Source organism: Cynoglossus semilaevis, chromosome Z (assembly GCF_000523025.1).
Source record: "Cynoglossus semilaevis isolate Cse_v1.0 chromosome Z, Cse_v1.0, whole genome shotgun sequence".
Lineage (NCBI taxonomy): Eukaryota > Metazoa > Chordata > Actinopteri > Pleuronectiformes > Cynoglossidae > Cynoglossus > Cynoglossus semilaevis.
In genome coordinates, this window is record NC_024328.1 from 13523100 (window position 1) to 13550170 (window position 27071).

Here is a 27071-nt window from a genome sequence, read left to right on the forward strand (position 1 = left end):
TATTATTAATATATGTAGACCACTTTAGGCTGGTCATTTGTAAAGTCACTCGAAGGCCAAAAAAGGTGTGGACAACCCTAATATAAAGCAATGGTTTTCAGCATGTAAGAAACGGTTTCCCTAGGGGGCGCCATGACAACATTTAAAATGAACTATTATACTGAAATGAGAAGATCTGATAGACTTGTGGCATTTTTGCAAATTAAAAAGCATACATTAAAATGCTTGCTAATTAACATCTGTTTGTGTTTATAACTGTCTGTGCGTAAATATATGTTTACAGTAGATTAGGGGCCAGAACCAATCATGTCTGTCCATAGCACTGAGGGGGATATCAAAGTATTTTCAAGGTTTTTAATATGTTTACCCAAGACTTTAACCTACCACACAGGGTTGGCACCTTCTCCACATTGCCCTCTTGTTGCCTTCTTTTGCAGCGCTGTGATGTCACCCTCAGGTGCTTGCTCAAGCCAAACTCCTCGCCGAGAAGGTAGAACCAACCTGTGACCGGCTGTGTTACAGTGGGAGTGAAGACCACGGGTCAGTGTCTCTCCTTCAACGACAGTCTAACCTAGGACAACGGTTTCACTTTCTCACTGGTTTCACTAACCTCAGAGGACAAGACTAGAGAGCCGATCCCAAAACTCATGCAGCCAATCAGCTGCCTGGACCTGAGAAGAGAGAAAGAAATGATTAATGTGGGGGGGGGGAAAACGTCAGAATTAACATAACAAGAAAGTAACAACATCTGTCTACTGACCTGCTCTCAGGTAGTTTTCTGAACACTGACACCAGCAGTCGGCCAAGGAAGAGTTCATCACTGACAAGCCTGGAACACAGAAGACACTGGGGTTACCACTTAAAATGTACATCTGTGTGTATATATGTGTTTGTGTGTGTGTGTGTGTGTTTGACTCACAGTGTAAAGCTGTGATCATATTTTGGGTTTTTGCTGTTGAGAACAGTCGGCGTCTTCATCCTGATGCTGTGGCTGGGGTCAGAGGTCACCGTAACCTGAATATAAATATAAATTAAAAATAAATATAAAATGTATACATTGTATACATTGTATACATATATGTATATACATATACATATATGTATACACATACATATGCATATACGTATATACATATATAAATATATACATATACACACACATATATACACATATATACATATACACACATACATACATATACATACATATATATGTATATATACATATAAATAGTCTTGTTATCAGAATCTTCAAATTGAACTGCGTCTGTACCTTCACATATGAGTCACATGGTGTCTGGCCTTTTCCCATCAGCCCTCGTGCCTCATAGACTAAAGGAAAAACAGTTTTGAGCAAAAACTTTGACTTTATGCGAGAGGAATATTAGATGGAAAAGACATTTCTTTAAGGTCCTTTTTTTTCTTCAAAGTACCTCTAAGAAAAATGGGAAAACCTTTCTAATACTATGATTCACTCCATGACTGTAACAACTTAACAACCTTCATGGTTCACCTGTAGTTTTTGACAATTACTGAAAGCAGTGGTAAAGAATAAAAGAAGATTCTGCTGCCCCCTGCTGGTATAGTGAAAACATACCTCTGATTAGACTCTGGATCTTTCTAGTAGTCTAGTCCAGCATGTCTAGAGCCAAGGCACATATTTTTCATCTGAAGATCTCACAAAAATATATGTAATAAATATAATAATATTCTAGTTTACATTTAATCACAATTTACTAAGAACTCAGTCTGTTTGGTTGAAGACAACACTCATATACTTGCAGGAATTGAAGAAAGACAATCACAAAGATCTTCAACAGCACTGATTCTCTTTTTTAAATTTTCATATAGATCTGCTGCCACCTAGTGGAAGAACGTTTAATTGTTCTGCCCGTCATTGGTGTACAAAGAAAAATTATTTGAAATAAATACACAATAGTTTTCAGACCAATTGCATAAATGGATAAGTTTCCACAACACGACTCTTACGGCACACTAGTGTGCCACGGCTCAGAGGTTGGGAACCACGGGTCTAGTCTGTCTGCCAGTTTACATTAGATATTGATGGAAAGTTATAATAAATGATGTTGTACTACGACTGTCTGCTGTCCTGTAACTGGCTACTGCGGAACTTACTGTGAATGAAGAGTTGTCCAGCTTCTGGAGTGACCGAAAGCTGTAACTGACCTACAGAATCACAGATGTGGAAGCAAGTATTTATTCAGTTAATTATTTCAAAGTTTAACTTTTGTAAGTTTGATAATAAGATATATTTCTTTTACAAAATGAAACAATTTGTATACTTTGTCACAAATATATTTACTATGTACATGTAATACATTTTACTATGTATCAGGTATTTGGATTTTTTTCCAAGAATTTTCCAGAAATTATATTCCAAGTTTTCTTAGGTTCACCAATCAGAGACTGCTGATTGGTTGATCCAATTTGACCTTAGACCTCAGGCAGATTATTGGACAGAAACAAACCTCTCCCTAGGAACACAGATGGATGTATCTTCTTCCTTCTCCTGCTCCGGGTCTCTGGTCTCCTTTCTCTGGATTTGGATCTAGTTTGAACTCCCCCATCTTTCCTTTCAGACTTCCTCCAGTTCCTGGTACTGTCTGAGATCTGATCTATAAAGAGGTCTGCAGCCTGACTCTGAGTATTTGCTGTATACTCAGAACTGACCTGGTACAACACAGATTTGATTAGTAGAACATTCTGGTAAGGACCAGGACTTGTCAGCTATACAAACAACCTCAGTAGCGTTCTCGATGGTCCTGCTCTGTAGAGGTTGACTTGGTCTTTTCTTCCACTTCTGGGTCTTAGTAGAACCTGGATCGTTCTGGTCAGCGGTGGTTAAACCCTGGACATGTTTGGAGCCTCTGGATACCGTTCTGACTGAAGCCTGGGTGTGTGTTTTCTTAATAACAGCCTCACGGATCACAGGTCTACTGGTCTGAATCTTATGGTAATTTTCAGACCCTTCTGTACACTCGGAGGATCCAGGCCTGACTCTGGTTCTGGTTCCGACTCCAGTCTGTGAAATTCTACAAATAGAAACAGGGCCTGGACTGAGAGATGTAGAGCTTCGATCAGTAGTCTGATCACTGTGGGTGAAAAGTGACATATATATTTAACATACAGCATAAGAGATCACCATATACACATAGTAACACACATATATAAACATAAATAAACATATATATGTACATAATTTCATACGTTTATATATGTGTGAGTCCATGTAAATATATGAATGAAGGTTATTTAACTAACTGCATACGTTTCCTTAAAATAGAATTCCAGTTCTCATGTTCTCACCGTCTATGTTCTCTCCTTCTGTTCCCCTGTAGTTCCTGTGGATTTATGTTTTCCTTCATGGATGGTCCTGTTCCTCTCCTTATCCCAGGGTTGTCTGTACACTTCTTCTTATAGGCTGTGGGCCACTGGGCCTCCTGCTGCTGCTGAAGGCCAACTCCACCACTGGGCCTATCAGACAAAAATATATATTTTTAATTAAATAATAGTTAAATAATAAATAATAATAATTAAATAAAAGTAAATCTTGTATCGATTGAAGTGGTTTAAAAAAGTTTGAGTGGTGGTTCTGATGCAGTGACTTCCAGCTTTAGGCGAACATTATTTTCTAAATGGGATCTGTGTAAATCAGTAGTGTTTAGACTAAGCTGTGTAGAAAATAATGGAGACGTTAATCTGCAACTCATCATGTTAATTAAACAGAATGAGGATTTGCTGATACACTTCAGTGCACATACACACACCCCACCCCCACCCTCCTCAAAAGCCCAGAATTTGAGATAAATAACCTATTCTACGACTGGGTCTTAACATTAGGGACAACATGACCCTATTAATGGACCTCGGAGACCTGTCGATATTGGTCCTCTCTAGTTCCTACATACAGTACATACTAATACTGTCACTTTACTCCCATGTCTTTTAGTCTCTACCTTCTAACAGATGTGGAAAAACATGGGCAACTGCGGTGACTAATGGCTGTCAGCCTGTCACTACAGCTTTCATCAGTTTGAGAGAGGGTTGCCTTATTTTTAACATCATCATAACAACATTTGCTCTGACTCAAGGGGTCTTCAACTAAGGGTCCGCAACCCTGAGAGAGGCCATTACACATGTAAATGTGAACTTTTAAATGTTAAAAGCTGGGAAACAATTGCACATGTAAATGAACATTTTGTAATTTACATGTTTAAGGACACACCTACGTACCGCTCCGACCTCACTCTTACTTCAGTTCAGTACTGGGAAATTATTGTTAAATAAAATACTGTCATTTATCTGCTTAATCTTTGTTGTTGTTTTGTTGTTTTTTAGCCTATGGAAATCAAGAAAGTTTGGCAGATGAAGTGTATTTTTTTCTTACTTATTGTTTTATCTATTTATATGGATTATAATTATTGTTTTGTTTTTCTTTCACAATAAATAGAATACTTTTCCGGCCCTTAATGACATCGTATAGTACTTTACACAATATAAATCACAAAATCTACTAATTTAAAAAGATTAACATTTAACGTTTTAAAGTATACTGTGTTATTTCTGTTACTGTCAAAAACCTGAGTGATAAAAAAACGTTTAACTAGTATTAAATTCAAATAGAGTTATACTCACACTTTTCTTTTGCAGGGAGACATTGGTTCCATTGGCCTGAACAAAACTATTAAAGATCAGTAAATAACGGGGGCTAAACAACCACTGTACTAATCATGTCTGTGGTGAATCCAACTGACTTTCTCTTCAAATTTTCCCTCTGAACGAGAAAAAAAAAATTCAAACCAGTTAGAAATGTTGTCCTCGCCAAGTAAAAATACACGCGCTCGACACTTCCTTTCTAGTCTTTCAAAATAAAACATAATCAAGACGTGAAACTCTGTTAACGGGGCGTTACTCTGACGGTGACTTTTTTTTGTTCTTCACATTAGCTTCGTGAAGGAGTTTTTATTGCAAAATAAATCTTTGTTTGCAAAAACAACGTTTATTATATATAAACCAACGTCACCAAGTCCAAATTGACAGTATTAAAACAGTATTAGGTAGTTATAACTAATATTTAATGATTACTTACTAGTAATTAATCATTTGTCAACTCGAAAAAGTACTAATGAATAATGACACTGACTTTTAAAAAAACAGCAAAAGTCGAGCCGCACTTGTATAAAACGTACGTGCTAGACCTTTATTGTGGAAAATCTCGGGTAAGTTTCTGCGTCGTTGAGCTGAAACAATGCTACTTTGACTTCACATTCGCTTCCTGCTGCTCGGACGCTGAGGGGGTCCACATGTGTTTGTCATTAACTGAGAGGAGGAGGGTTGGGTGGGTGAGGAGGACAACAGGTATCCATGGCCACAAAACAAACTTGATTTATTTGACGTTAAAGGTCACGACAAACTCCCGACAAAAAACGACTCTCTATACGGACTTGTTCGTTTTGCGGGTAACTTATTTAGCTCTATTAAAATGTGTGAAGTTATGTAAAAATTGTCAAATCGCATCATTCCATTGCCTAATCGATTTGTATATTTAATTATGAGAAAGTTATACGACATGTAAATAAATATTTTCAAGCTATTTAAGTGCTATGGTCATAATTTTTGTCAGGTTATAAACAGTGTTAAAAACATTTAAGACAATTTAATAGACACTGAATGAAAACATACAATTATATTTTCACAAAAGCATATTTTAATAAAATATTTCACTTTTTGACTACCTCTTATACGAAAATAAAAAATTGCATCAAACAAAAAGTTGTTTAATAACTGTTTTCATGGAATTATTTTCAGTGTTAATATTGACAGCAAAGTTAAGTCTCAGTCTTTTGAATGACAAATAATTTTTTAGTCATATTTTAATCACCCTAAATCTTTTAGTGTTAATTTAGTTTTAGTCGACTGAATTTCATACGAGTTTTAGTCAGGTAAAGCAACTACATTTCCGGGCTTTGGAAATATCCAAAATAAAGTTTTGATAGTCCAATACAGGTGCGGAAACAGTTTTATTATGGTACATATATTTTTGTTTTATTTTGTACAAAACGTCTGCACATAATCAAGACGATTGAGAAAAATAATGTGCAAATCTCAAAAATTAAATTAAAAACCACAGCTATAATGCCAATGCACACAGGAATCAAAGAAATTGTTCTTAATGTCAACAAAAACATCAGCACAGAAAATACAAATAAACATTTTAAGTTTTAAAAAAGTTTAATTCAAATAGATAAAATAAAAAATACCTGGGTTATAATTTCACCCAGGCATTTCATTTCACGGTTCACAGAGGCTCTTGTTGTCCCGGTCGTCATATGTGAGGTTTGACCACATGTCAGTCGTTCGTTTTGGTCTCAAACATTGCGCTGATATTTCTGTGTTTTTCATAAAACATACCTTAACAATCGGATTAGGTTCAGACGACTGCTGCTAACGACTGAAGCTAATTTTGAAACTTTTAATTTTCCGCGGCTGTGGTTCTGCTTACGGGGTAAACAGCCTACCCTTGCAATTTGACAATACTTTGTCTGAGTAGACCCTTGTTAAAATACGTTGTAACTTGGTACTTCATTCTCAAACTTTTCTGCAGTTCCCTAATTTTGTGAATGTGTTTTTATAATACTCCCCCTAACCCACCCCAAGGGCAATCTACTCACAGCTATTGCTTCAAATCTTAATTTAAACAAACAAACAAACAAACAAAATTACTATGAAACCATTATCCTTTGCAATTCCACATGTGGCACAATTTAAGAAACATGTCAAAATTAAATTCGATATATTTGCCCCTCTCCCCTGCCCTGTGTAATAGCACAACGCTAGTTTTACACTTAATGCTTTTTTTTATCTCCTGAATAAAGAACCGTCATGAAACATTTTAACACTTCCCTGGTAGTTATGTTTCAGTAAAGTTCTCTCATCATCTACATGACTGTACAGATCCTGGACTGTCCTTCCGTGTTCCCTAGTTCTTTCTTGTCCCGAACCAGCACAGCCTGGTTCCCATAACTGCTGTACCAGGCTGACTGACTGCGACTTAAGTAGTTGGAGGGTGGTGCTGACTGCAGTTCTTGCTGCTGCTGCTGCCAGATCAGCAGGGATGTGTCCCGGTACCGGAGACTAGGAAAAGAAGCTGCCAGGGCCTTTTCTGCCAGTGGAGGGCGACAGCGGGGACCAAAAACAGGGGGTCCAGGACCAGAAGGACTGGGATCTGACAGACCAGGAGGAGGAGGAAGAATAAGGTCTTCCACTGGTGTTGACTCCTCCACAGCTGGTAGGTCACTGTCTGTCATGGTCGCGTTGATAGTCCCTGGATCAGGCTGGACCAGCTCAGGTCCAGGTCTAGCCCAGCCATGATCGAACGCCTGATGACCACAGCACCTGAAAGGAAGCACAGTGACCTTTACTGCAACAACTAATTAATGACCATAACAATATAATTATATGCATTTTGGACTTTTATCAAGTAAAATAATAAAATAAATAATCATACGTTGAACTATCAATTATTCACCAAATAAACATGTTTTTTAAATTTAATTTTTTTTTAAATTTTTTAGATATATATCTAAAATACCTTAAAATGCAAGTTTATTCTCTGAAATGTTCTCCCTGGTGAATTATTTTCGGTAAAAATAAAGAATAAAAAAAAATTAACCGAAAGAAGTCGAATAAATTTGTCTTACATTTGTTGATAACTTAACAATTTTCTAGTTTTCTACTGAATAAGAAATCCCATGATATTTGGTTGCATCGCATTACATTAGATTTGATAGAATTAATAAGATTAGATTTTTCTGGAGTGTGTGGTTGATACGTTAGTTGATACGTTAGTCGATTGTTTAACTCAATTTACAGACATTATGACCATTTTTGACAAAATCTTATTGGCAACAATGAAATAAAAAAAACACTTACCAGGGTGCGGAGAGGCCACTCGGTGTAAGTCTCTATTTTTATTACGAGTTGAAAATGAAGACGAACGTTGTTCCCTTCTGTTTACGTCGATTTTACGGCATCAAAACGTCTTCTTTTTCTATAGTCGTTCAGGTTTGGGGTGTGTAAACACAGACAGAGTCCAACCGCTGTTAACCGCTGACATCTGTTCATACTGTGCTGACTTCAACGTTGGAGGATTAGTAAAAATCCTAGCGTTAGCTCAGTTAGCTCCTGGTGGTTCATTTAGCACCGTTAGCATAGTTATCTTTCGTTTTAATCGATTAAAAATGCAGATTATGTCATAGTTGTTATGACAACTGCGACCGCTAATACGACTGATTAATCAATTGTATTCGTTCCCTCTTTTCCTACCTGGCTGCTCTCGTAATTTTCACTGGAACGTAAGCTGTGTGTATCCAATAGCAACGGTGTTCACGTCGTTCTGTCCGTAAAGAAACGCCGGTTTCAGCAACACAGTTCCTCGGTGGTGTTTGTTTGTACTCAAAAAACAACTTCTTTTAAAGTGTTATACAAAGCCCCTGAACTGTAACTTCAGACATTAAATTTTCCTAATACCTTTATTTTTGGGTTTAAAACAAAACAAAATAAAGTAATAAAACCCAAGTGTTGTTATTCCGTTTTAAATGTAAAATATTTTTGAATAAATTGCCATTAAATTGTATTCAGTTTACAAACAAATAAAAAATGGGAATACTATTTATATTTTTATATATACTATTGTTTTCTAACCAAAGCCATTGTGTTTTCACTGCTGTTTTTGGTTTTATCCAAACAGTTTCACAAGTTTGACGGATGATTCCTTTACTGACACAGACTTCAGGTCTATATTGGTACGGACATGCACGAGCGTGTGCGTGCGTGTTCAGTGTTTTTCCAGCCAGTGAACAGCTGACAGCAGAAGAAGGCCAGTCCCTCTATTAATAGCAGAGTCCCTCAGAGTCCCAGACCTGATCTGTCACAGTCCGGCAGCACTGCACAAAATCAGCACCATCTCCGAAGCGTGATCATGAGCGGCCGGCAGGCCCGGTGTAGGGCCAGAGACCGCAACAATGTCCTGAATCGGCCGGAGTTTATGTCCCTAAACCAGCCCTCCCGCAGGGAGCAGGGGACAGGAGAGGGGAGAGGGAGTGGTGGACCGAGGAGGTCCACTTTCAGACAGCAGAGTCAGCAGGAGGACACAGGTCTAAGGTACCGTAGGACTCGGACTCTGTCCAGCGCCAGAACGAGTCTTAAAACAGTTTTGAGCTGTCCTAAGGCTGTTTCTCAGCTTTTTAATGCAGCTGTTGAGCACCCTTTAGTGGTGAAATTACATGTGACATAGTTATTTATTTTATTTCAATGTTACCATAAAACTCAGCCTCGCAATAACGTACTCAACAACACACATCACTATTATCAAATATCGCTGTTGACCAATGAAAACACAGGTGAGTTAAACGTCATTGATGATGTGAAACGCGATTAAGTCGACCGAGCAGAGTCTGCGTTGTATGATACAATAACACGAAAGAAAATCATTTTTGTTGGCGTCAGTGGATTAAGTTTCTTTATTCAGAATAAAATATGGATCAGATGATAAAAAACAGAGAACAAATGTTGGCAAATCTTACATTTGTGACGTCTAGAACCTTCCTAAGATGCGGTGAGTTTGTTAAACTACAGTATAACGAGCGGTTAGCGATGAAGGCGAGGCTAGGGCGTCGTCAGATGTATGTAAAAATATGTACCTAAATGTACAACGTCATACTTTTCCTTCTTTATCTTTGAATTTTGTGTAAAAGTCCAAGTCAGTTGACCGTTTTACCTCTAGGGACCACAAGGCGGCGCCGCTCCTTGTATGTCAATATTAATTACAAAGAAAGTTTTCAAACTCTTGATGTAAAACCAGGAAATTAACAACTTTCGCCAACTTTTGAAAAGTTTTCAGGCGGAAAAAGCGTAAAAATATGTATTACTTGTTTTTAGGTCTGAAACCGACCACAGCTAGGGGCTCTGCTGTAATGTGTTCTGATTTTTTATTTGATTTAATATGTGAAAATGCATTCCGTTTATACCATGTTTAAAATGTGACAGAAATAAATTGAAACAAAATAAGTGAACAGCAAATGTTCAGAAAACAACACGTCTTATGGAAAGTACACTTACCTTACAGCAAGTGGATCACTGGTTCAGTCCCTGTCTTTGTATGGTGGTGATTGTCTCCAGTTTCTTCCATTTATTGTTCACTCCAAATTGACCACAGGTGTGAATATAAGTGTGAATGGTTGTCACCCAGAATGCCCTGTGTCTGTCCTCAGGGGGGGCAGGGACTCCTCAGACGGTGCATCAGCAGCTGACGGCGGGGCGAAAGATGCGCCCCGTCTGCCAGAACAGGACTGCATGCAGCTGAACCCGACCTTCCGTGGCATCGCCATCAACTCACTCCTGGCTATTGACCTGAGCCTGTCCAAGCGCCTGGGGGTGTGCGTTAGACCTCAAGGCTCCGGGGCCCCCTTCCGCTCCATGGTGCTGCTGCTGGCCTTCAGTGGACATGCCCTGCCCTGGTTCATCGGGACGCTGATCTGCCTGTGGAGGAGCAATACGCTGGCTGGACAGGAAGTCCTCGTCAACCTGCTGCTGGGTAAAATAGTGGGTGGAGACGCGGACACATTGAACGTGAGCGTAGACTGACTTCCTGTCTCTTTGCAGCTCTCATCCTTGATCTGATGACGGTGGCCGGGATGCAGAAGTTGGTCAAACGCAAAGGACCCTGGGATTTTCCTCCAGGGTTTCTGGACTTCGTTGCCATGGACATGTATTCTTTCCCAGCAGCCCACGCCAGCCGGGCGGTCATGGTGTCCAAATTTCTGCTGAGCCACCTGGTGCTGGCGGTCAGTGTGTGTGTCGTTATCGTCTTTCCTGCTGCACCGACTTCAGACACATTTTAAATATAGACCGAAAGTTTCTGCCCTCGGCACCAGCTCCGCCGCTGCTCACGGCCAAACCTTGAAAACAGCATCAGCTGGTGGTGGGAATAAGAAAATGTGTTTATGACACACTTTAAATTTGTAAAATTTCAATTCAACATTTAATACACTTATAATTTAAGAAAAAACTAATGATATACAAATTGGAAAACTCTCCAAATGTTTTGGCATCTAATATGTTATTAAACACATTAAATTAAAAGACAGGTGTATCCTACATCCATCTCCATCCAACTTCATCCAACCTTGGTTTGTTTGTGGAGAATGAAAAAAAATACTAAAGTTAAATTGTAAAACGTCACATATTTCTGAAAGAAAAGTTGTTACATTGTAATCTCATAAATTTACTATTTGTTTATTATTTATTATTATTGTTATTGTTGTTATTATTATTGTTTATCTTGCCCTTATACTCAAATTTATTCGCATAAATTCTTCTTTCTTTCTCATAACGTATTCTTATAACATTACAACTTCTTGTCTTGTAAAATTTCAACTTTTTTCTTGTACTACTATTACTTTTTGCCTCGTATAATTTTGACTTTTTTCTTGTAACATCAAGACTTTTTGTCTTGTAAAATTTAGACTTTTCTTAGTAACATGACTTTTTGTGTCGTAAAATTCAACTTTTTTCTTACATTACATTTTCTTACATTAATTTTCACTTTTTTTCTTGTAACATTTTGACTTTTGTCTTGTAAAATTTCGACTTTGTTCTTGTAACATTACAACTTTTTGTCATGTAAAATTTCAACTTTTTTCTTGAAACAGTATGACTTTTTGTCTCGCAGAATTTTGACTTTTTTCTTGCAACATTACAACTATTTGTCTTGTAAAATGTTTACTTTTTCTACCAACATTTTGTCTTGTAAAATTCCATCTTTTTCATGTAACAGTATGACTTTTTGTCTCGTAAAATTTTGACTTTTTTTGTAACATAATGACTTTTTGTCTTGTAGAATTTCGACTTTTTTCTTGCAACATTACGACTATTTGTCCGGTTCTCAATAAAAATATTGTTCTTCTCCTTATTTATTTTTTAGGTTCCTCTCAGAATTCTGCTCTACCTGTGGGCGTTCCTGGCTGGCACGTCCCGGGTGTTGCTGGGTAAACACCACTTGTCGGATGTTGGCTGTGGATTTGCTCTGGGTTTTCTGCATTACAGTCTGGTGGAGTCGGTGTGGTTGGACTCTGCAACCTGTCAGACCCTCATCTCTATTGGCACCCTGCGCTGGGCTCCCCTGGTATGAACCAGTTTTTTACTGGTCCTCCTTGGAGATTACATCTCTCATCCACCAGGACGTAGTGACGTTGTTCATGTTGGTTCTATGACGGATTGGACTGGTTTGTGAAACTGTTTTGGTTTGATTCAACCTCTGGCTGCTGGTCCATTAGAGTGACTAGTAAGATTTTGTCTGGAAGAATGTTGCCCAAAATGTCTGTTCTGATTGTTCCATGTGACCAATGAGAGAGTTTTTAGATCTGTGCATGAACCTGTGGCAAGAGCCCAGAACCAAACACGCTGCCGTTCTGCCAATTTCCTGTTAATATTAAATTCAAACTGAACGTCCGATTTCACAGAATCAATTAAAGGGGGGTGGGGGCGGTCGAACCAAAATCTCGCACTAACAGTCTAATCCTGGCTAATGATGTTTTTCATTTGTTCTTATTCATAGCTTCATCAAAAAAAAAAAAATGTTTTCACTAGTGCAACATTTTTTACCATTTCTATTCCCTTTAGTTCACTAGAGAACAGACATAAATATGTACTGAGTAAGAGTAGGATATTAATACCAGTTTAACAAGCATGATTTATATCAGTAATGATTGTCTCTCATTTTAAAATGCCATTTTGTAATGTCTAATAATTTGTTTTTTTCCATTTTCACTTTTAAAAGCATTTTAACTTAATTTTCCCATTAGAATATTTTGTTGAGTTTATTTGTCTGTTATTTCACCAGAGAATGTGAAAATATTGATAAAAATATTATGTAAGGATATATTTTCTATTTTTTAGTTCAACTGGATTTTTTGTAATGACAATCATGACAATACAGTGAATGGAGACCTGGATGGTAAGAAGTCAAGTTTATAAATAGACCTGAAGGTTTGTTTAAATACTGAAAGAGAAAAGTTTAAATGATGCAGCCCCTTCTGTTTAACCGATTAAAAAAATAGTTTTTATCAGCATATCATATTTTACTGTGACCCCTGAGTTCTTCTGTACATTCACTGCAGTACTGCACCTCGCACTGACATTACTAACAAGGGAAATATCAAAAATATAAGTAGTAAATGCACAGAAAATATGAAATAAAAAGGTTTAAACACAGTAGTGATAAATATATAGACATATTTACATGATTGCAGGAAATAATTAACAGAAATAATTAAAAAATAGTATATATTTTACTCACCACCATACATGCAGTATATATGTATATACGTATAAACTATATATTGTTTACTTATTGTTTTTTGGAAGTTACTTTTTATACACAAAAAATTATTTAGTGAGATGGACATAGGATAAATTTAATATATATATATAAATAAATTATAAATAAAAAAAAAGACAAGCAGCTCATAGTCAAAAATCTTTATTTACAAATAACTGAAAAATCCTTTCCCGTAGGAAGCGCTGTTGTCACTATTGCATTATGGGTCAGCTGATGTTGGAGTGAAGCTGATGACACTGCTGTATGTTGTTGTTGTTGTTGTTGTCGAACCCACATAATAGTAACATTGCACACGATTCACACACAAGACACACAGCGACTGCAACACTCACAGTCAGAGCAAGGGAGGAGGTGGGGGGTGGGCTGTCACCCACACCCCGAGATCTGTTCCTATTTTATACCTATTTCTTATTGATTACAAATTGTGAAAAAGAAAACACATTTTGTTTATTTCACCAATAAATATTAGTCTTTGTAAAAAAAAAAGGTATTGAAATTTATGAACATTTTGGTGAAAGAGAGAGAAGTGAGGAGTAGATCAGTGACTCTTCAAACAACTTTTCATCCAGCACTTATGGCAACAGTTGAAAAAAAAATGCTGCTAAAGATACGGACCATTAAAAAAAGAGCATATTTAAAAACCAAGACAGCCACAGTTCCTGGGAGAGACTATAAAATCTTAAAATTATTCGACCTTTAAAATAAATTCATGTTTCACTACTTTCTTCAGCATTTCTGTGTCTCTTCTAGCAAATTAACGTCTGATGTTTTAAACCGCGATAACGACTGGTTTCTCCGAGGAACTAATCCAATAAAATAACTGCCCCGTCGCGTGTCAAGGAAAATGATATAAAGGAAATAAAATCCAAACTTTTGTATAAAACCCTCATCGGTGACACTCTCTGGTCTGACTGTAAACTCCTGGAGTCAACTGTGTGTTTGTGTTTAAGAAACTGAGAAACACATGTTAAACTGGTTCAGTTCAGGTGCTGGATCTGTGTGTGTGCGCGTGTGTTTGCTCTAACAGTCGCTCCTCCACAGTTTGATAGTTTTGTCGTTCTCCAGAGTAGCCGAGGCGATGATGTTTTCCGTGGGATGACAGGCCGTGGAAATCACCACGTCTGTGGAGACAAGCCCAGGTTAGAGGAACGACAGAAAGGCTGAGAGAAGAGGTGAGGCAGTGGGAGACGAGGAGGTGACTAAGTCCTACCTGTGTGTCCTTGTAGTTTCTGAACAATCTCTTTGGTCTGGAGGTTCCAGATGTAAACCATGCTGTCCTCAGAGCCAGACACGATCCACTGAGAATCAGGAGTCGAAGGTCAAACTCAGTCGTCACTAACATTTTCATTACACCGTTTCCAACTCAGTAATATATAATTATGTAATTCATAATTTTAGACACTGTTTCAGATGATGCCTTCACTGTCCCTAATGTCAGTTAGCTTCACTGATAATGACTGTTTAGTGGCGAGGTTCGGGTCATAAAGCCATTGCTGGAGGAAAAGAACTGCAGTTATTTGAAATAAATTATTATTATTATTATTATTATATATTAATATATGATATATATATTTTGTCATGTTATATATAAAAAACAGATACATATATAACAGACAAATATATATAAATATATACTCAAATATATATTAATATATATTGAAAAACAAATTTCTGCTCTCTTAAGACTGAAATGTTATATCCGTTGCTATTATTGTGTATACTAATAACAGACACTGTAATAGCAAAATACACGCAGTAATATCAACATACAGTAATAACCACAGATACTCACCTTCCCTCCTGTGACAGAGAAGTTGGCGAAGATGCAGTACTTCTCATTCTTATGGCCCGTGTACGTCTTGAGACACTGACAAAAAGAAGACAGAGAGCCGGGTGAGGAGACAGACACAAGAGGGGGGGGGTTAGACAGAGAGCCGGGTGAGGAGTCAGACTTTACCTTTCCTTTGCTGTAGTCCCACAGCTTCAATGTACTGTAAACAAAAAGACAAACATTTCACTGAATTTACTAAGTTTATGATGGAGACATGAAGCATAAATTTAATTGAAAAAAAAAAGAAGCAATCGTGGAATTTTCAGAGACACTGACTTGTCCAGAGTGGCCGCCAGGATGTATTTTCCATTGGGAGAAAACTTGACAAAAGACACAGGAGGATTGTCATCGTCTGTGGAGAGAGGGACTCACATCAGTCCGGGCGACTCTTTACCGTGCTACACCAGAGATCAGACATCAACTCACCAATCAGAGTCTTTAGACACTGTCCTGACGCCGTGTCCCAAATACGACTGCAGAGACACGAGAGAAACATCGGTCACTACAGTCACCGCACTACATCTGTGTGTGTGTGTTCAGGTGTTTATGGGGTCCAACTGTGTGTGTGTGTGCAGACATACCACAGTCCATCGTAGCTGCTGGACACGATGAGTGAACCATCTCTGTTGAAGTGAACCTGGACACAGTGGTGGTCAGAGGTTTAACTGTTTGCACTGAGCTGCAGCAGACTATATTGACATTTGAACTGCAATATATATATACACACACATATACATATACACATACATACATACATACATACATACATACATACATACATACATACATACATACATACATACACATACATACATACACACACATATATATACACATTTACAGAATAAAACATGCAGCATTCACTGCTTCCTTGTGTTTCTGAGAATTTCTTGGACATAAGTTCACAAAACATGATCACTTCAGTATCAAGTAGAAATACATCAATATTTTTGAGTAATTCGAGTACCAGATATCTTGAAGGTACACTCGAATAGTAATAATAACTAGATAAAAAATAGAGACAGCAACACTAATAATGACGTAACGATCTTAACTACCACACACACTGCCTGACCGCCAATTAACACTGTAGCTCCTACCCACTGAACCAATGACCCACGAGGGGCCACTCTCCGACAGCAGGGGACACTGCTCCACACTGAACTTATGCTGTCTTTCAACACAAATAGCTTAAATACATATTGAATTGGGGGAAAAGAATCTCGATGCAATAATGAATCGATATTTTTACTCACCCCTCATTAACATCAACTCCGACAATAACATGTTGACAAACATATTAACAACTTTTAACATAATTTTTTTGTCAAGCGTTGGAAAAATGTAATCATTCTCAATCATAATCACTAAGAGAAAACATCACTCTTTACGTCGTGCTGACTTGCAACAAATGCTAATTTGTTAGCACATCTAAATGCAGAGCCACATCAGGTCAAGGGTCAGGACTCACAGCAGAGACGGGGTCGGAGTGCGCCGGCAGAGTCTTGAGACATTTTCCTGTTTTCACATCCCAGATGCGGACGCTCTCGTCAAACTGCACACAGAGACAAAACAGGTTAAGATCGTGGGTGTGTGTGTGTGTCAGACAAAAAGAGTGTGTGTGTGTGTGTGAGTTGTACCGATCCAGACACCACCAGGTTGGACTGAGGGTTGAAATTGCAGCAGAAAACATAGTTACTGTGGCCTTTAAGAGTCTTCAGACACTTTCCCTGAGCAGAGACAAAGACAGACAGACACAGATGTCCTCAACGACAGTGTCTCTGAGACGACATAATCACACTTGACTGTAACGGACTGATGTGAAGTGTGTGTGTGCGTGTCTCTTACAGAATTATTATCCCAGATCTTGAGCGTTTTGTCATCAGAGGCGGAGACCAGCAGGTTGGAGTCTGAAGACCATGAGACGTCAGAGATCCCCTACACATACACACACAGGTTGACGACCGATGTAGACACAGACCAAGTAAAGACCCAGACCAGGACAGGGACACTCACCAGTTTGTGTCCAACGATAGATTTCTCAAACTTTCCATCATACGCTCCCCAGATCTTTATCAGCTTATCAGCAGCTGTACAGACATGTTACCATGGTTACTGTATCATCATCATCATCATCATCATCACCATAGTACCACAAACAGTTAATGCCCTTTTATTGGATTATTTAATTATTCTGCCACAGTGACCTTTTACAACATTACATTTGAAGAGAGTCTGTTTTTAATTTTGTTTATTTGTAAAATTAGATTCAAAACATACAAAAACCTGTGTCTAAATAGAACAAGGATTTTTCTTCCCTATCTGACCAACTAGACTTCACCCTGTGTGTGTCAGATGTTGGTAAAGCTATACTAGTGGGGACATTTCATTTCTCACACTCCGTGTGAAGGGAATTTTACAGTTCTCCAATGGGTGACAGGGTGTTTTCCGAGGTTCAAGATTAATTTAGTAAATTTAGATTTAGAGTAAAGATTAAGACTATACATATGTTTAAAATGGATAGAGCAAGTAATTAGGGAATTTATTATGTCAACGTGCTACACAAGAACCAGTAAGTGTGTGTGTGTCTTACAGGAGCTGGCCAGCCACTCTCCGTTGGGACTAAACTTGACAGAAGAAACAGCTTTTGTGTGTCCAGCCAACGTGAACTTTACTGTGTAGTTTGGTTTGGCTGGGTTAGACTAGAGGAGAACACAGAAACAGACCACACGTTAATGTTAAGTAATTATTTTGTCTGCCACACATTAACATTATCTGCTCAATTAAATGTAGGAAATGGTACATAACAAAACAAAATATATTTTTTGGAAATATCATTAAAGAACATAAAGATACTAAAATAAGAGAAAACATTTCACTTTATAACATTCACCAAAATTTTTCATGAAGATGATATAACACTGGTAACAACAATTGGTACCAATGAGTTAACAATATTAACAAATAATTAAATAAATATTAGCTTTTCACAATAAATGTTAACAATAAATAAATATACACTGAATATTTACAAAATAAATCAAAGGATGTTATGTTTTAGTTTATATATTGATCGTAAAAGAGGTACAGACTAATGTTTCACAAATTCATTAGAATTCTGTTTGTAAATATTTTCGTGCTACGGTATCCAGAAATATTGCGTTAAAAATTAATTGTTCTGCATTTATATACGTGGTAAATACATAAATGTTTCTATACTTTGGTAGAACGCCAGTGTTTATAATTCATTCCCTCCCATGAGGAAAGTGAGGGGGGGCGGGGGGGGGAGAGAAACGTATCTCGTGAAAGCCCTACATTAATTAAATGCTCACCATATATACAGTAGCTACATATGTCACACATGACATGCCGGTATCTTAGATTTCCCAACCGTACGTACTGTACATGATTGTGTTTTTTTTTGTGTGTGTTTGTGTGTATTGCCCTGTATGTATGTGTGGCAAAATGTCTTAGATATACTTTCTCGTGCGCACGAGATACGTTTCTTTCTTCTTTTTTTCCCATGTCCCTTTAGGACAGGAAAGATACACTAAAGAAAAGAAATTTAAAAAATGAATTTCCTGTTGTGGTTAGTTCTGATCATGATGATGTCATTATGTGTATCGCGCCACTCCTGTTCTTGTGCTTGTTCTTCTCAGGTGTTTTGATTGTACAGACGATTCGATTTAAGGTGCAGGTTAAAGTCGTAACATGTAGACTGGCGTTAACCTTATCAAAAACTGCACAAAGACTTAAGTTCAACACAGCGGATCCGGATCTAGACCGACTACACCTTCACTGATCCTAGAACTGAAGGGGAATCCCGAACGGGAAAGATATGTTCATTTCACCTACAAAATGTTTACGATAGAACCCGAATAATTGTTTTGATTGACTTACTTTGCTTCCGGACCCCGCGGAGGCTGAGGGCTGCTTGATGTGCTCCGTGTCTGGTTTCTTTTCCTCGGTCGCCATGTTGGTCTGCTCCCGGGCTTCTAGTCGCGCTTAGCCTGTTTGTTTTGATACTGCTGCAGCGGAGCTTAAGATAAACTTAGCTCGCGGTGCTAACAGTGTGCTAATAATACGTCTTCAACGGTGACGTTCTGTCAGAACTAGTACCGTGAAAACAGCTTACACGTATGAATTAAGTCTAAATACAGATACTTGTTGCTCCTTCTAGGAAAGAAAGCTCTTAGCTTCTGTTAGCTATAAACCAGTGTGGCCACCACGTAGCCACGAATGCGCACGCGTAGTAATAGATTGTACGGCAATCGGAGAAGACCAAATTTACCTCAGTCGTCTTAACTAACTAAAGCCTAACTCTTTAGGTGCCCGTGTTGTTTTATCTGCGAATGTTATAAGATTAGATTTTTACACCAACTAAAATTAAGAAAGAAATAAATCAGTTCCATATACATAAGATGATGCAGATAACAGGGAGAGATGGAAATCAATGATTCGCTGTGGCAACCCATGAAAAAAGGGACAAAGCCGAAAGAAAAAGAACGACATAAAGCTTAATTTAGCTTAATGCTAAATTTACCTTAATGCTACATTTTCAAAACAGTCTGTTTTAAATTCTTGTGTTGTTTAAATGTTCTAGCAGCATTTAAAAGAACAGTCATTTTAGTTTAACAACAAATAAACTTTAATATCCACACAAACATGATAAAAGAACAGTTTTATAATTTAGTTTGTTCCTTTGATAAATGACCTTCACCAGTACAGTAACTTGATTATCAGCACAATGAGGTGACTCTGCAAAACCTCAGAATTGTGGAATACTGTAACTTAAAATACATTTAAACAAACTTAAGGAAATGTTGGGCCATAAAAACCGACTAGGTGCTCTTATAAAACCCGTGAAGTGAGACCTAAACACGAGGACCACACAACTAGACCACAATCAAAAATCAAAAATATCTTTATTAGAAAGCTCTATCAACATTATTTACAGTGGAGTCTGTCAGCAGTGAACACAGAGCAGAGTCACATAACCTGATAAATATCCGCGCGCCCCCCCTCCCCTCCCCCACCCTGCCCTACATTGGGGCTCGAGGCTGCATTTGACTCCGTTTGGCCGGACGATGTCCATCCTCATCTTCGTCATCCCGTCCTCGTTTTCTCCCAGAGGGCGCTGTCTCTGACTCCATCTCCTACAGTGGAAGAAATCAGCGTGTGTGGTTACTGTGAGTAATGAGATGAACCTTTTTGACTGCGTGATTACCATTGGAGATGCAGCAGTGGCGGTGGAAGTGGTGGGAGGATCAGCAGCGGGAGGAGGAGGAGCATCCCCGTCTGGGTACATGAGTCTTTGTGCCGTCTCCACCATCTCATTATCCTGTAATTAACTGTTAATTTACTGTGCTGCTGTTGCTTTAAGAATGTGACAAAACAGTCACTGTAAATTGATCTTAAATGGAAAAAAAGTCTCATTATTTATAGTATCATATTGTTGTTTTTAGCACTTGGTTTTAAATTTTGTGATTGGCTGCCATCTAAATAATTTTTTTACTGCTGTTGTTTTCGTGTTTTCCTCTCCTTTTCCTCCCACCCTCCGCTCATCATCTAACCTCGACTTAAACTTTGAAAGAGAATTGCACTTTCAAATTCTGGAAAGTGCAATTCTGGGCTAGACTAGGACTACTGACCACGACCAGTGATCGTACTATAGTAGACCCTTCAGCTGGTATGGTATGAACAGTATGTATACTGCAGTAGTTAACTGTAAATAATGTAGTTACTTGTAACCACGGGTGCTGCAGAGCTTCATCTATGGTCATCCTCTTACTGGGATCAACAACCAGAAGCTTCCTCACCACATCTTTGGCTGTCACACACAAACACACAGTTGTTAAACAGTAGAGCAGTAATACAGCCTTATCACAGTAGTAGTACTATTCTCATTTTTTACAAGTTTACTATTGCAGTATTGCAGTAGTGCTGTAGTACCTTGGGCGGAGACATGTTTCCATCTAGACGGCTTCATCACAAATTCTCCCTGGATGATTTGATCTGTGACTGAGCGACCAAAGTCCTCGTGGAACGGAGGGTAACCACCCAGACTGACAGAGGGACAAAGAGAAGGAGAAGTATTTGTTAAGTCAAAGACATGCAGACGACTATGTATGTATCTGTGTGTGTGTGTGTACCAGACAAAGAGGAGGACTCCGAGGCTCCAGGCGTCCACAGCGAGGCTGTATCCGGTGGTGGACGCATGGGTGAAAACTTCAGGGGCGAGGTAAGACGGAGTCCCACACAGTGTCCTCATCAGCACAGCCTGCTCCAGGATCCTGGACTGGTTGAAGTCTGTCACCTGTCACAGAGGAGGAGGAAGAGGATCAGAAAAAGGAGGAGGATATTTGAACTGCCTAAAGTGCAACGGCTATTCTGTAGGATGTGGTGATCTAAGAGGGAGCCACACAGTGGCTGGATGGTGTTACTGCTCCTGCCACACAGCAGGATGATCATCACTTTGAGTTAGGTGACATTTTATGGACCAAATGATGAACTCTTGACCCAAAATGTGTTTAAAGTCTACAGGCACCGTCAAAAAGAGAAAAATATTTTAAAATATAATCTGCAATACACTCAACAAATATATGTTTCGCAGTATATTTTGTTACAATAATCAATCAACTTTATTTGGTAAGTAACGGAGGAGGTGAGTTCACCTTAATGAGACACTTGTCTTCCTGTGAGGACAGCAGGATGTTCTCTGGTTTGAGGTCCCTGTGGATGATGCCATTACTGTGGAGGTACTGCACATGCACACACACGCACACAAATTAACGTTAATACATTTTATTATTTACTTTTTATCAATGTAAATGCAAATTACACCCCTGTAGCTAAAATACAGTGTGGATGACAAGCTTTACTTGTAACCATGGCAGCCATGCTCACCTGGACCGCACACAGCATCTGGTAAAAGTAAAGTTTGGCCACTGGCTCTTTGAGTTGTTGTTGACACTTGACTCTTTGGAAGAGTTCCCCTCCCTCCATCCTGAGGGGAACGACACAGTTATGACGCGGTCCATGCTTTGAGTGTTCAGTTCCACTAGTGACCACTAGGGTGTGCACACCCCGAAGGTTTTTCAACGCCCCCACAGCTTCCCAAACTGGCTAGTAATACATGCAGTATTAAACAGAGGGCGGCATCTCAACCTAGTAGGGCAATAACTCAACTGGTTATTGCCCTACTACTAATATTACTGTCTTTTATTGTCATTATTATTATTGTTGCTGTTATTATTATAATTGTTGCTGGTATTAATATGATTATTGTTGCTGTTATTATTGTTATGTTTATTTTTATTATTATTGTTATTATACACAATCATGGGGAAAACGCTTCAATCAGACTTATCTTTCCAGATCAGGTCGTCTGCGACCTACCGTAGCTCGTAGACTACTTCAAATACATTTGACATTTGAGTTTAAATCAACACAACTGTCAACTTACAGCTCCAACACGATGTAGTAACTGTCCTCTGTCTGGTAGAAGTCCTCCGTCTTCATCAGACAAGGCTGTAGGACAGGAAGCAAGGAGAGAAGAGGTCGTGATGTAGCTCAGAAGTTTATGAAAAATAAAGCTGCACAGACTGAAGCTGCATTCATCATTGTCACACTCACATGGTTGATTCGCTGAAGAATCTCAATCTCCGTCTGTGCATTGCGTGTTGCTGTCTGTAAAGGGACAAACAAAAACAACACAGATCACGTGACTGTTGGTTCTACCGGCAGCTTCCTGTTTTCAGGTTTTCTACGTGAAAAGGTAGGAGGTCAAAGGTCAGATCTACCCCTTCAGACTTGAAGTTGCTCTTGTTGATGACTTTTACTGCAAACTTTTTGCAGCTGCCTCTCTCAAAGGCCAGTTTGACTTCCCCACACACCCCTCTGAAACACACACACACACACACACACAGAAATACAACACTTCAGTATGTTGCTATGGCTACAAGAAGTGAGGTGACACTCACGTTCCAATGCGTCGAGTCAGGAGATATTTCTCCTGAAGCTCTTTGGGTAAATTGGACTGATCATCAGACATCAGATCGATGAAGACAAAGACTTCAAAGGGGGAGAGAAAGGGGGAGGGGGAAGGGACATATTTTTATTCAAATTTTTTTCATTTGATAATTGTATTTATTGATGAATTACAATGACTCCAAACAGCCACAGTCATCTACTGAATAAACTAAAAAGAGTTAAGCAACGAGATCCTTTATGGCACATTATCACTTTTTTTTTTTAAATTTGAAAGATCATTGACTGCTGGTGAGCTAGGATATTATCAGCTGCCTTGGGACTGGTGTCCTCACAAGTCAGAACAATGATAGCATTTGGGGCGGGGCTAAAATTGCTGCAGCTCTGAGCAGAAAACTCTTCTGGATATTTTTATTTTAAAATCTCTCCCAAATGGAACAATTATAAAACCAAAATAGTTTTTATCACTGCAAGATAAAATAAAGTGAATTTTTTTTGTGGCTTATAGTCACAGTACAGCCAGCATGTATAATGGGATGGGTATATATTTATATTCAAGAAATTTGTGCAATTTTACGTTATCAGTATTCCATTATTTCAAACAGAACTGGGTCAAAGCTCTGCGGCCCGATGTTAGCATAATGAAGTAATATCTGTGAGAAATGTATAATTTTTTCCTACAATATTAAAAACCTGATAACGCAATGCCTGGGTTTTGCCAAATTACGTGTGCTCTAAAAATAGTTTTGGGAAAAATGGCTGCATATTAAAGTGAAAGTCACTAGATGGCAGCATTGCCATTCAGCATCGGTTGATATCGGAATAGGAAATTAAGTGTTTGGGCAATATCGACATATCGGACATTGGCAAAGTGTTAATATTGGACATCCCTAATTTTAATGTTTCTGTGCTCACCTTTTGCTCACCTTTGTTACGTTGTTCGGCCAAAGCAAGGACCGCGTTGTTAACCAAAGGAAGCTTCTTGTCTTTACCTATCAGTATTCCATCAACGAAAGTCCCGTTGTTACTGTAGTCGTCCACGAAAACCTCATTACCATCCTAATAAGACAGAGAGTCAGAGCAGCGTCAGAGCTCGGGCCCTCTGGAGGCTGAGGGTGGTAGTAGCAGTTACTGTAGTAGTTTTAGTAGGAAGTCAGTATTCTTACTCTGTAGATCCTGAAGTGTCTCTTACTGTAAATTTTGGATCTGGTGGATCCTGGCTCGTCGGGATCATCCAGCACATAGTTAGATTTTATACCTCGTCCAAACAGGTACTGATCATCGATACAGTCTGGAAAAACCAACCAACAGCAGTATTTTACTGTCTAGTACTACAGTAGTAGTAGTAGGAATTCCTGGTGTTGTTAGCAGAAGAAGATCATTTGTTAAAATGTTTTTGAAATTTATTGATCCCATATTTGGCAAATGTTTGTGTTAACAGCAGATCTGCTGCCCCCTGGCAGGCACCAAGCATGCAGTGCCTCTGAGAATTTAACCTGTATTTTCTGTACACTAGCCGGCCCTCACCTCAGGACTGTTGTGGTCCTACAGACCCTGGTCCTCTACAATTTGGTCTGATAAAACCATGAATTTTAACGCTGACAGGTGCCTGTGAGTCATAATGAAGGGCAAAAAGTTTCAATAAAATATGCCGTACTACCAACGAATTTAAACAGGACTCTCTGCTCTCAGCTTCAGAGGCAGGCATGCTAACCGCTACAGTATTAAACCGAGTCAAAAACACACACACAGTTGTACATGCAGTACAACAGAAATACAATAAAAGTGCTTGGAACGCAAACAGTTGCAATGGTATTTGTAGTAACATTAAAACCAAGTATTATTTTTATTAAAATTATTTTATATCTTATCATTTATAATAGAGTAACAGGAGAAGAAAGAGCAGCACAATGCAGCTGTTTCTTTATGATGACATCATCATATTGGATAATGATTCAGTTGTTTCCTGGGCTCTGCTCTCTCTGTCAAACAGTATTATTTTAAATTAGACGTCACAGTTAGAAGCACATTTTTTATTTCATTTATGCAAAATGGCAACATTAATATTTGTTTAATACTAAAGGATCTACCCATTGTTATCATATCAGTACAAACGTGTACTGATATGTGTGTTCCATAGTGTTAGCGGTTAGCACGCCTGCCTCGCCTGCCACTTCTAAATGAATAAATGTAAATGTTTGGACTTGTGGACTGATGGCCTATCAGTGAAAAAGGTTAAAGTCTGAGTTAAACAAACCCATTAGTACTATACTAGTGCGTTAGCAAGTACCATCACTGTGTAGAGCAAACTTACCAAGGCTCCTGAAACCTCGAACCATCGGCAGCAGGCGGCCCCACGGTTGTGGTTCCGGTTCCTCTGGTACAGACGCCAAGGTGACAGGAATGGTGTCCATGCTGCTCAGAGTCCCAGAGCCGCTGGAGGACTGGCTGGCCGAGGTCGGCCCGCTCGAAGAACTAGAGCCAGTCTGAGACTGGGACTTGACTTGGGACGGAGACAGAGTGGACTGTGCCTGGGACGGGGACTGGGTCTGAGAGGACTCAGGCTGGGAACCAGGCTGGGTTGACTGGCCTGGATCCCCCTCATTTGGAACCTCCTCAGACATTTTAGGACTAGAGAATATCAAAACATTGTATCAGGATTAACCATGTATGTGATTATATGGGAGTCAGTAAGAGGGAAATAATAATAATTTGAATACGTAAAAAAGAAATACTCTTTTTTTTAATTAAAATCATCAATATTGGAACTTTTTGACATAACCGTGTATTAAGATCAGATTAAAATAAATTAAAAACTTTCGAGGATTTCAAAGATGCACAGCCAGGATAATATAATCTTCCTAGATATTGTTAAGATATGATGGAAACAATACTAGTGTTTTATAAAGTACTTCAGTCTGACTGAATGGGTTAGTAAATTCAATGACCACTAGGGGGCTCAAATACCAATCTCTTTTTATTTTGGCCGCTGAACATTATTTTATCCTGAAAAATTTTAACAGTAAAAACCCGCGAACACGTTAAAAAAACTAGATATTATCCCGTTGAGCTGTAGATAAATCAGAACCAGAGGAACACGGGAAACAACATCCGCTTTCTGCCCGCCGAACCGCATCTCATCACTGCGGAAACCAACCAGGTCGGGCCGGGGCCAGATTATACATATATATGCAGCAGCAGGAGCTAAAAACTTACCGAGTTAAATGCGTTTTAGCACCGGTCTGTGCAGGTCCAATAACTCCACACGAGGTGTCCTCGGACTACACGTGTACGAAATTTACTGTGATCTTGAAAAAAAAAAAATTGAACTTCCTAGTGCCATGATTTTTTTACTTAGGCGTCATGTGTTGATTTTAGCCAATCAGAAGTTAGACATGTGATCATGTGATCTTGGCGTCTTTCCGGGTTTGGGTTAGTCCTGCTGGTGAGACGGCGGGACCCGGGACAGGAGCTTGGAATCAGAAATGTAACAGTGATGGATAAGTGAGTTGTTGTTTTTTTCACGTACGTGTCCACTTCCGCCATCATGTCCAGGCAGAGGACGGCCAAGAACGTCATCATTGCAGGCGGTGAGTTCAGGTTCAGACCAGAGTCTTTTCTGTGATCTTGTCTACACATATTGTACACATATCCATGCTGTCAAAGACATCTCTAACACTGACATCCCATCCCGCAAAACCCATTTCCGGAAATGCGTCCCTTTCCACCGAAAGAAAACGGGAGCAAAATTTCGCGTAACACTGTTATTATTTTCACTCGTGTGGTACATGTTGGTGTAGTTTGAGATGAAAAATTATATTTTCTGCCACT

The 27071-nt window shown here is 38.9% G+C and overlaps 6 protein-coding genes across 13 annotated transcripts in view; 2 read left to right on the forward strand and 4 right to left on the reverse strand.

Annotated features, from left to right (window-relative positions):
* Positions 1-4825, reverse strand: part of LOC103397956 (regulator of G-protein signaling 3-like) — a 23539-nt gene extending 18714 nt beyond the window's left edge. The window contains exons 1-10 of one of the 3 annotated variants that reach the window (XR_003048945.1): positions 4657-4825; positions 3328-3495; positions 2762-3113; positions 2490-2691; positions 2137-2187; positions 1274-1332; positions 920-1014; positions 761-829; positions 611-671; positions 385-511 (exon numbers count right to left, since the gene is read on the reverse strand). Coding sequence is in view for 2 of the 3 variants with exons in the window: in XM_025053313.1 (XP_024909081.1) it covers positions 385-511; positions 611-671; positions 761-829; positions 920-1014; positions 1274-1332; positions 2137-2187; positions 2490-2691; positions 2762-3113; positions 3328-3495; positions 4657-4688 (1216 nt within the window). In the remaining variant the exon portion in view is untranslated. The remainder of the gene's footprint in view (positions 1-384; positions 512-610; positions 672-760; positions 830-919; positions 1015-1273; positions 1333-2136; positions 2188-2489; positions 2692-2761; positions 3114-3327; positions 3496-4656) is intronic. The other 2 variants (XM_017042989.2, XM_025053313.1) reach the window with 2 other exon arrangements.
* A 1004-nt stretch (positions 4826-5829) lies between these two features.
* Positions 5830-8531, reverse strand: brd3os (BRD3 opposite strand). 3 transcript variants are annotated; one of them, XM_025053336.1, is made up of 3 exons: positions 8347-8531; positions 7954-8071; positions 5831-7416 (listed from the first exon to the last, which is right to left on the reverse strand). In XM_025053336.1, exon 3 carries the CDS (start codon positions 7326-7328, stop codon positions 6960-6962), a length of 369 nt encoding a protein of 122 aa, XP_024909104.1. In that variant the 5' UTR covers positions 7329-7416; positions 7954-8071; positions 8347-8531; the 3' UTR covers positions 5831-6959. The 3 variants fall into 3 exon arrangements, with proteins under 3 accessions (XP_024909105.1, XP_024909104.1, XP_024909103.1); XM_025053337.1 differs by lacking the exon at positions 7954-8071 and having other exon boundaries at positions 5830-7416; XM_025053335.1 differs by having other exon boundaries at positions 7954-8531.
* A 136-nt stretch (positions 8532-8667) lies between these two features.
* On the forward strand, positions 8668-13706 carry LOC103397939 (inactive phospholipid phosphatase 7-like). The gene is made up of 4 exons (XM_008336381.3): positions 8668-9183; positions 10293-10615; positions 10684-10865; positions 12005-13706. The coding sequence occupies exons 1-4, from the start codon at positions 9002-9004 to the stop codon at positions 12209-12211; spliced, it is 894 nt and encodes a 297-aa protein (XP_008334603.1). The 5' UTR covers positions 8668-9001; the 3' UTR covers positions 12212-13706.
* LOC103397940 (WD repeat-containing protein 5-like) lies at positions 13546-19506 on the reverse strand. The gene is made up of 13 exons (XM_008336383.3): positions 19152-19506; positions 17845-17953; positions 17268-17341; positions 17100-17189; positions 16892-16981; positions 16723-16806; positions 15833-15888; positions 15678-15724; positions 15528-15603; positions 15378-15411; positions 15213-15287; positions 14631-14718; positions 13546-14541 (listed from the first exon to the last, which is right to left on the reverse strand). Exons 1-13 carry the CDS (start codon positions 19224-19226, stop codon positions 14441-14443), a joined length of 999 nt encoding a protein of 332 aa, XP_008334605.1. The 5' UTR covers positions 19227-19506; the 3' UTR covers positions 13546-14440.
* A 369-nt stretch (positions 19507-19875) lies between these two features.
* chek2 (checkpoint kinase 2) lies at positions 19876-26610 on the reverse strand. 3 transcript variants are annotated; one of them, XM_008336390.3, is made up of 15 exons: positions 26457-26609; positions 25555-25871; positions 24407-24531; positions 24167-24299; positions 23234-23324; positions 23054-23150; positions 22887-22940; positions 22717-22781; positions 22158-22257; positions 21926-22012; positions 21404-21567; positions 21204-21316; positions 20996-21081; positions 20479-20592; positions 19876-20407 (listed from the first exon to the last, which is right to left on the reverse strand). In XM_008336390.3, the coding sequence occupies exons 2-15, from the start codon at positions 25862-25864 to the stop codon at positions 20294-20296; spliced, it is 1653 nt and encodes a 550-aa protein (XP_008334612.1). In that variant the 5' UTR covers positions 25865-25871; positions 26457-26609; the 3' UTR covers positions 19876-20293. The 3 variants fall into 3 exon arrangements, with proteins under 3 accessions (XP_008334612.1, XP_024909092.1, XP_016898487.1); XM_025053324.1 differs by lacking the exon at positions 26457-26609 and having other exon boundaries at positions 24433-24531; positions 25555-25693; XM_017042998.2 differs by lacking the exon at positions 19876-20407 and having other exon boundaries at positions 20479-20602; positions 26457-26610.
* A 41-nt stretch (positions 26611-26651) lies between these two features.
* The window catches only part of entr1 (endosome associated trafficking regulator 1), a 4011-nt gene continuing 3591 nt past the window's right edge, over positions 26652-27071 (forward strand). For both annotated transcript variants that reach the window (XM_008336384.3, XM_008336385.3), the window contains exon 1: positions 26652-26830. In XM_008336384.3, the coding sequence (XP_008334606.1) occupies positions 26788-26830 (43 nt within the window). In that variant the 5' untranslated portion in view covers positions 26652-26787. The remainder of the gene's footprint in view (positions 26831-27071) is intronic.

What these genes read in the sequence shown, in the direction of transcription:
- brd3os (XM_025053337.1), bottom strand. Translation starts at nt 7,328, where the DNA reads ATGACAGACAGTGACCTACCAGCTGTGGAGGAGTCAACACCAGTGGAA.
- LOC103397939 (XM_008336381.3), top strand. Translation starts at nt 9,002, where the DNA reads ATGAGCGGCCGGCAGGCCCGGTGTAGGGCCAGAGACCGCAACAATGTC. An exon ending in CAGGAGGACACAGGTCTAAG is followed by an intron (nt 9,184 to 10,292) that starts GTACCGTAGGAC and finishes GTCTGTCCTCAG; the next exon opens with GGGGGGCAGGGACTCCTCAG. An exon ending in TGAGCCACCTGGTGCTGGCG is followed by an intron (nt 10,866 to 12,004) that starts GTCAGTGTGTGT and finishes TTTATTTTTTAG; the next exon opens with GTTCCTCTCAGAATTCTGCT.
- LOC103397940 (XM_008336383.3), bottom strand. Translation starts at nt 19,226, where the DNA reads ATGGCGACCGAGGAAAAGAAACCAGACACGGAGCACATCAAGCAGCCC. An exon ending in ACCTGGTGGTGTCTGGATCG is followed by an intron (nt 16,807 to 16,891) that starts GTACAACTCACA and finishes CTCTGTGTGCAG; the next exon opens with TTTGACGAGAGCGTCCGCAT. An exon ending in GAAACTACAAGGACACACAG is followed by an intron (nt 14,542 to 14,630) that starts GTAGGACTTAGT and finishes TTGTCTCCACAG; the next exon opens with ACGTGGTGATTTCCACGGCC.
- chek2 (XM_008336390.3), bottom strand. Translation starts at nt 25,864, where the DNA reads ATGTCTGAGGAGGTTCCAAATGAGGGGGATCCAGGCCAGTCAACCCAG. An exon ending in GACACTTCAGGATCTACAGA is followed by an intron (nt 24,300 to 24,406) that starts GTAAGAATACTG and finishes CTGTCTTATTAG; the next exon opens with GATGGTAATGAGGTTTTCGT. An exon ending in TGCAGCACCCGTGGTTACAA is followed by an intron (nt 20,593 to 20,995) that starts GTAACTACATTA and finishes AGTTAATTACAG; the next exon opens with GATAATGAGATGGTGGAGAC.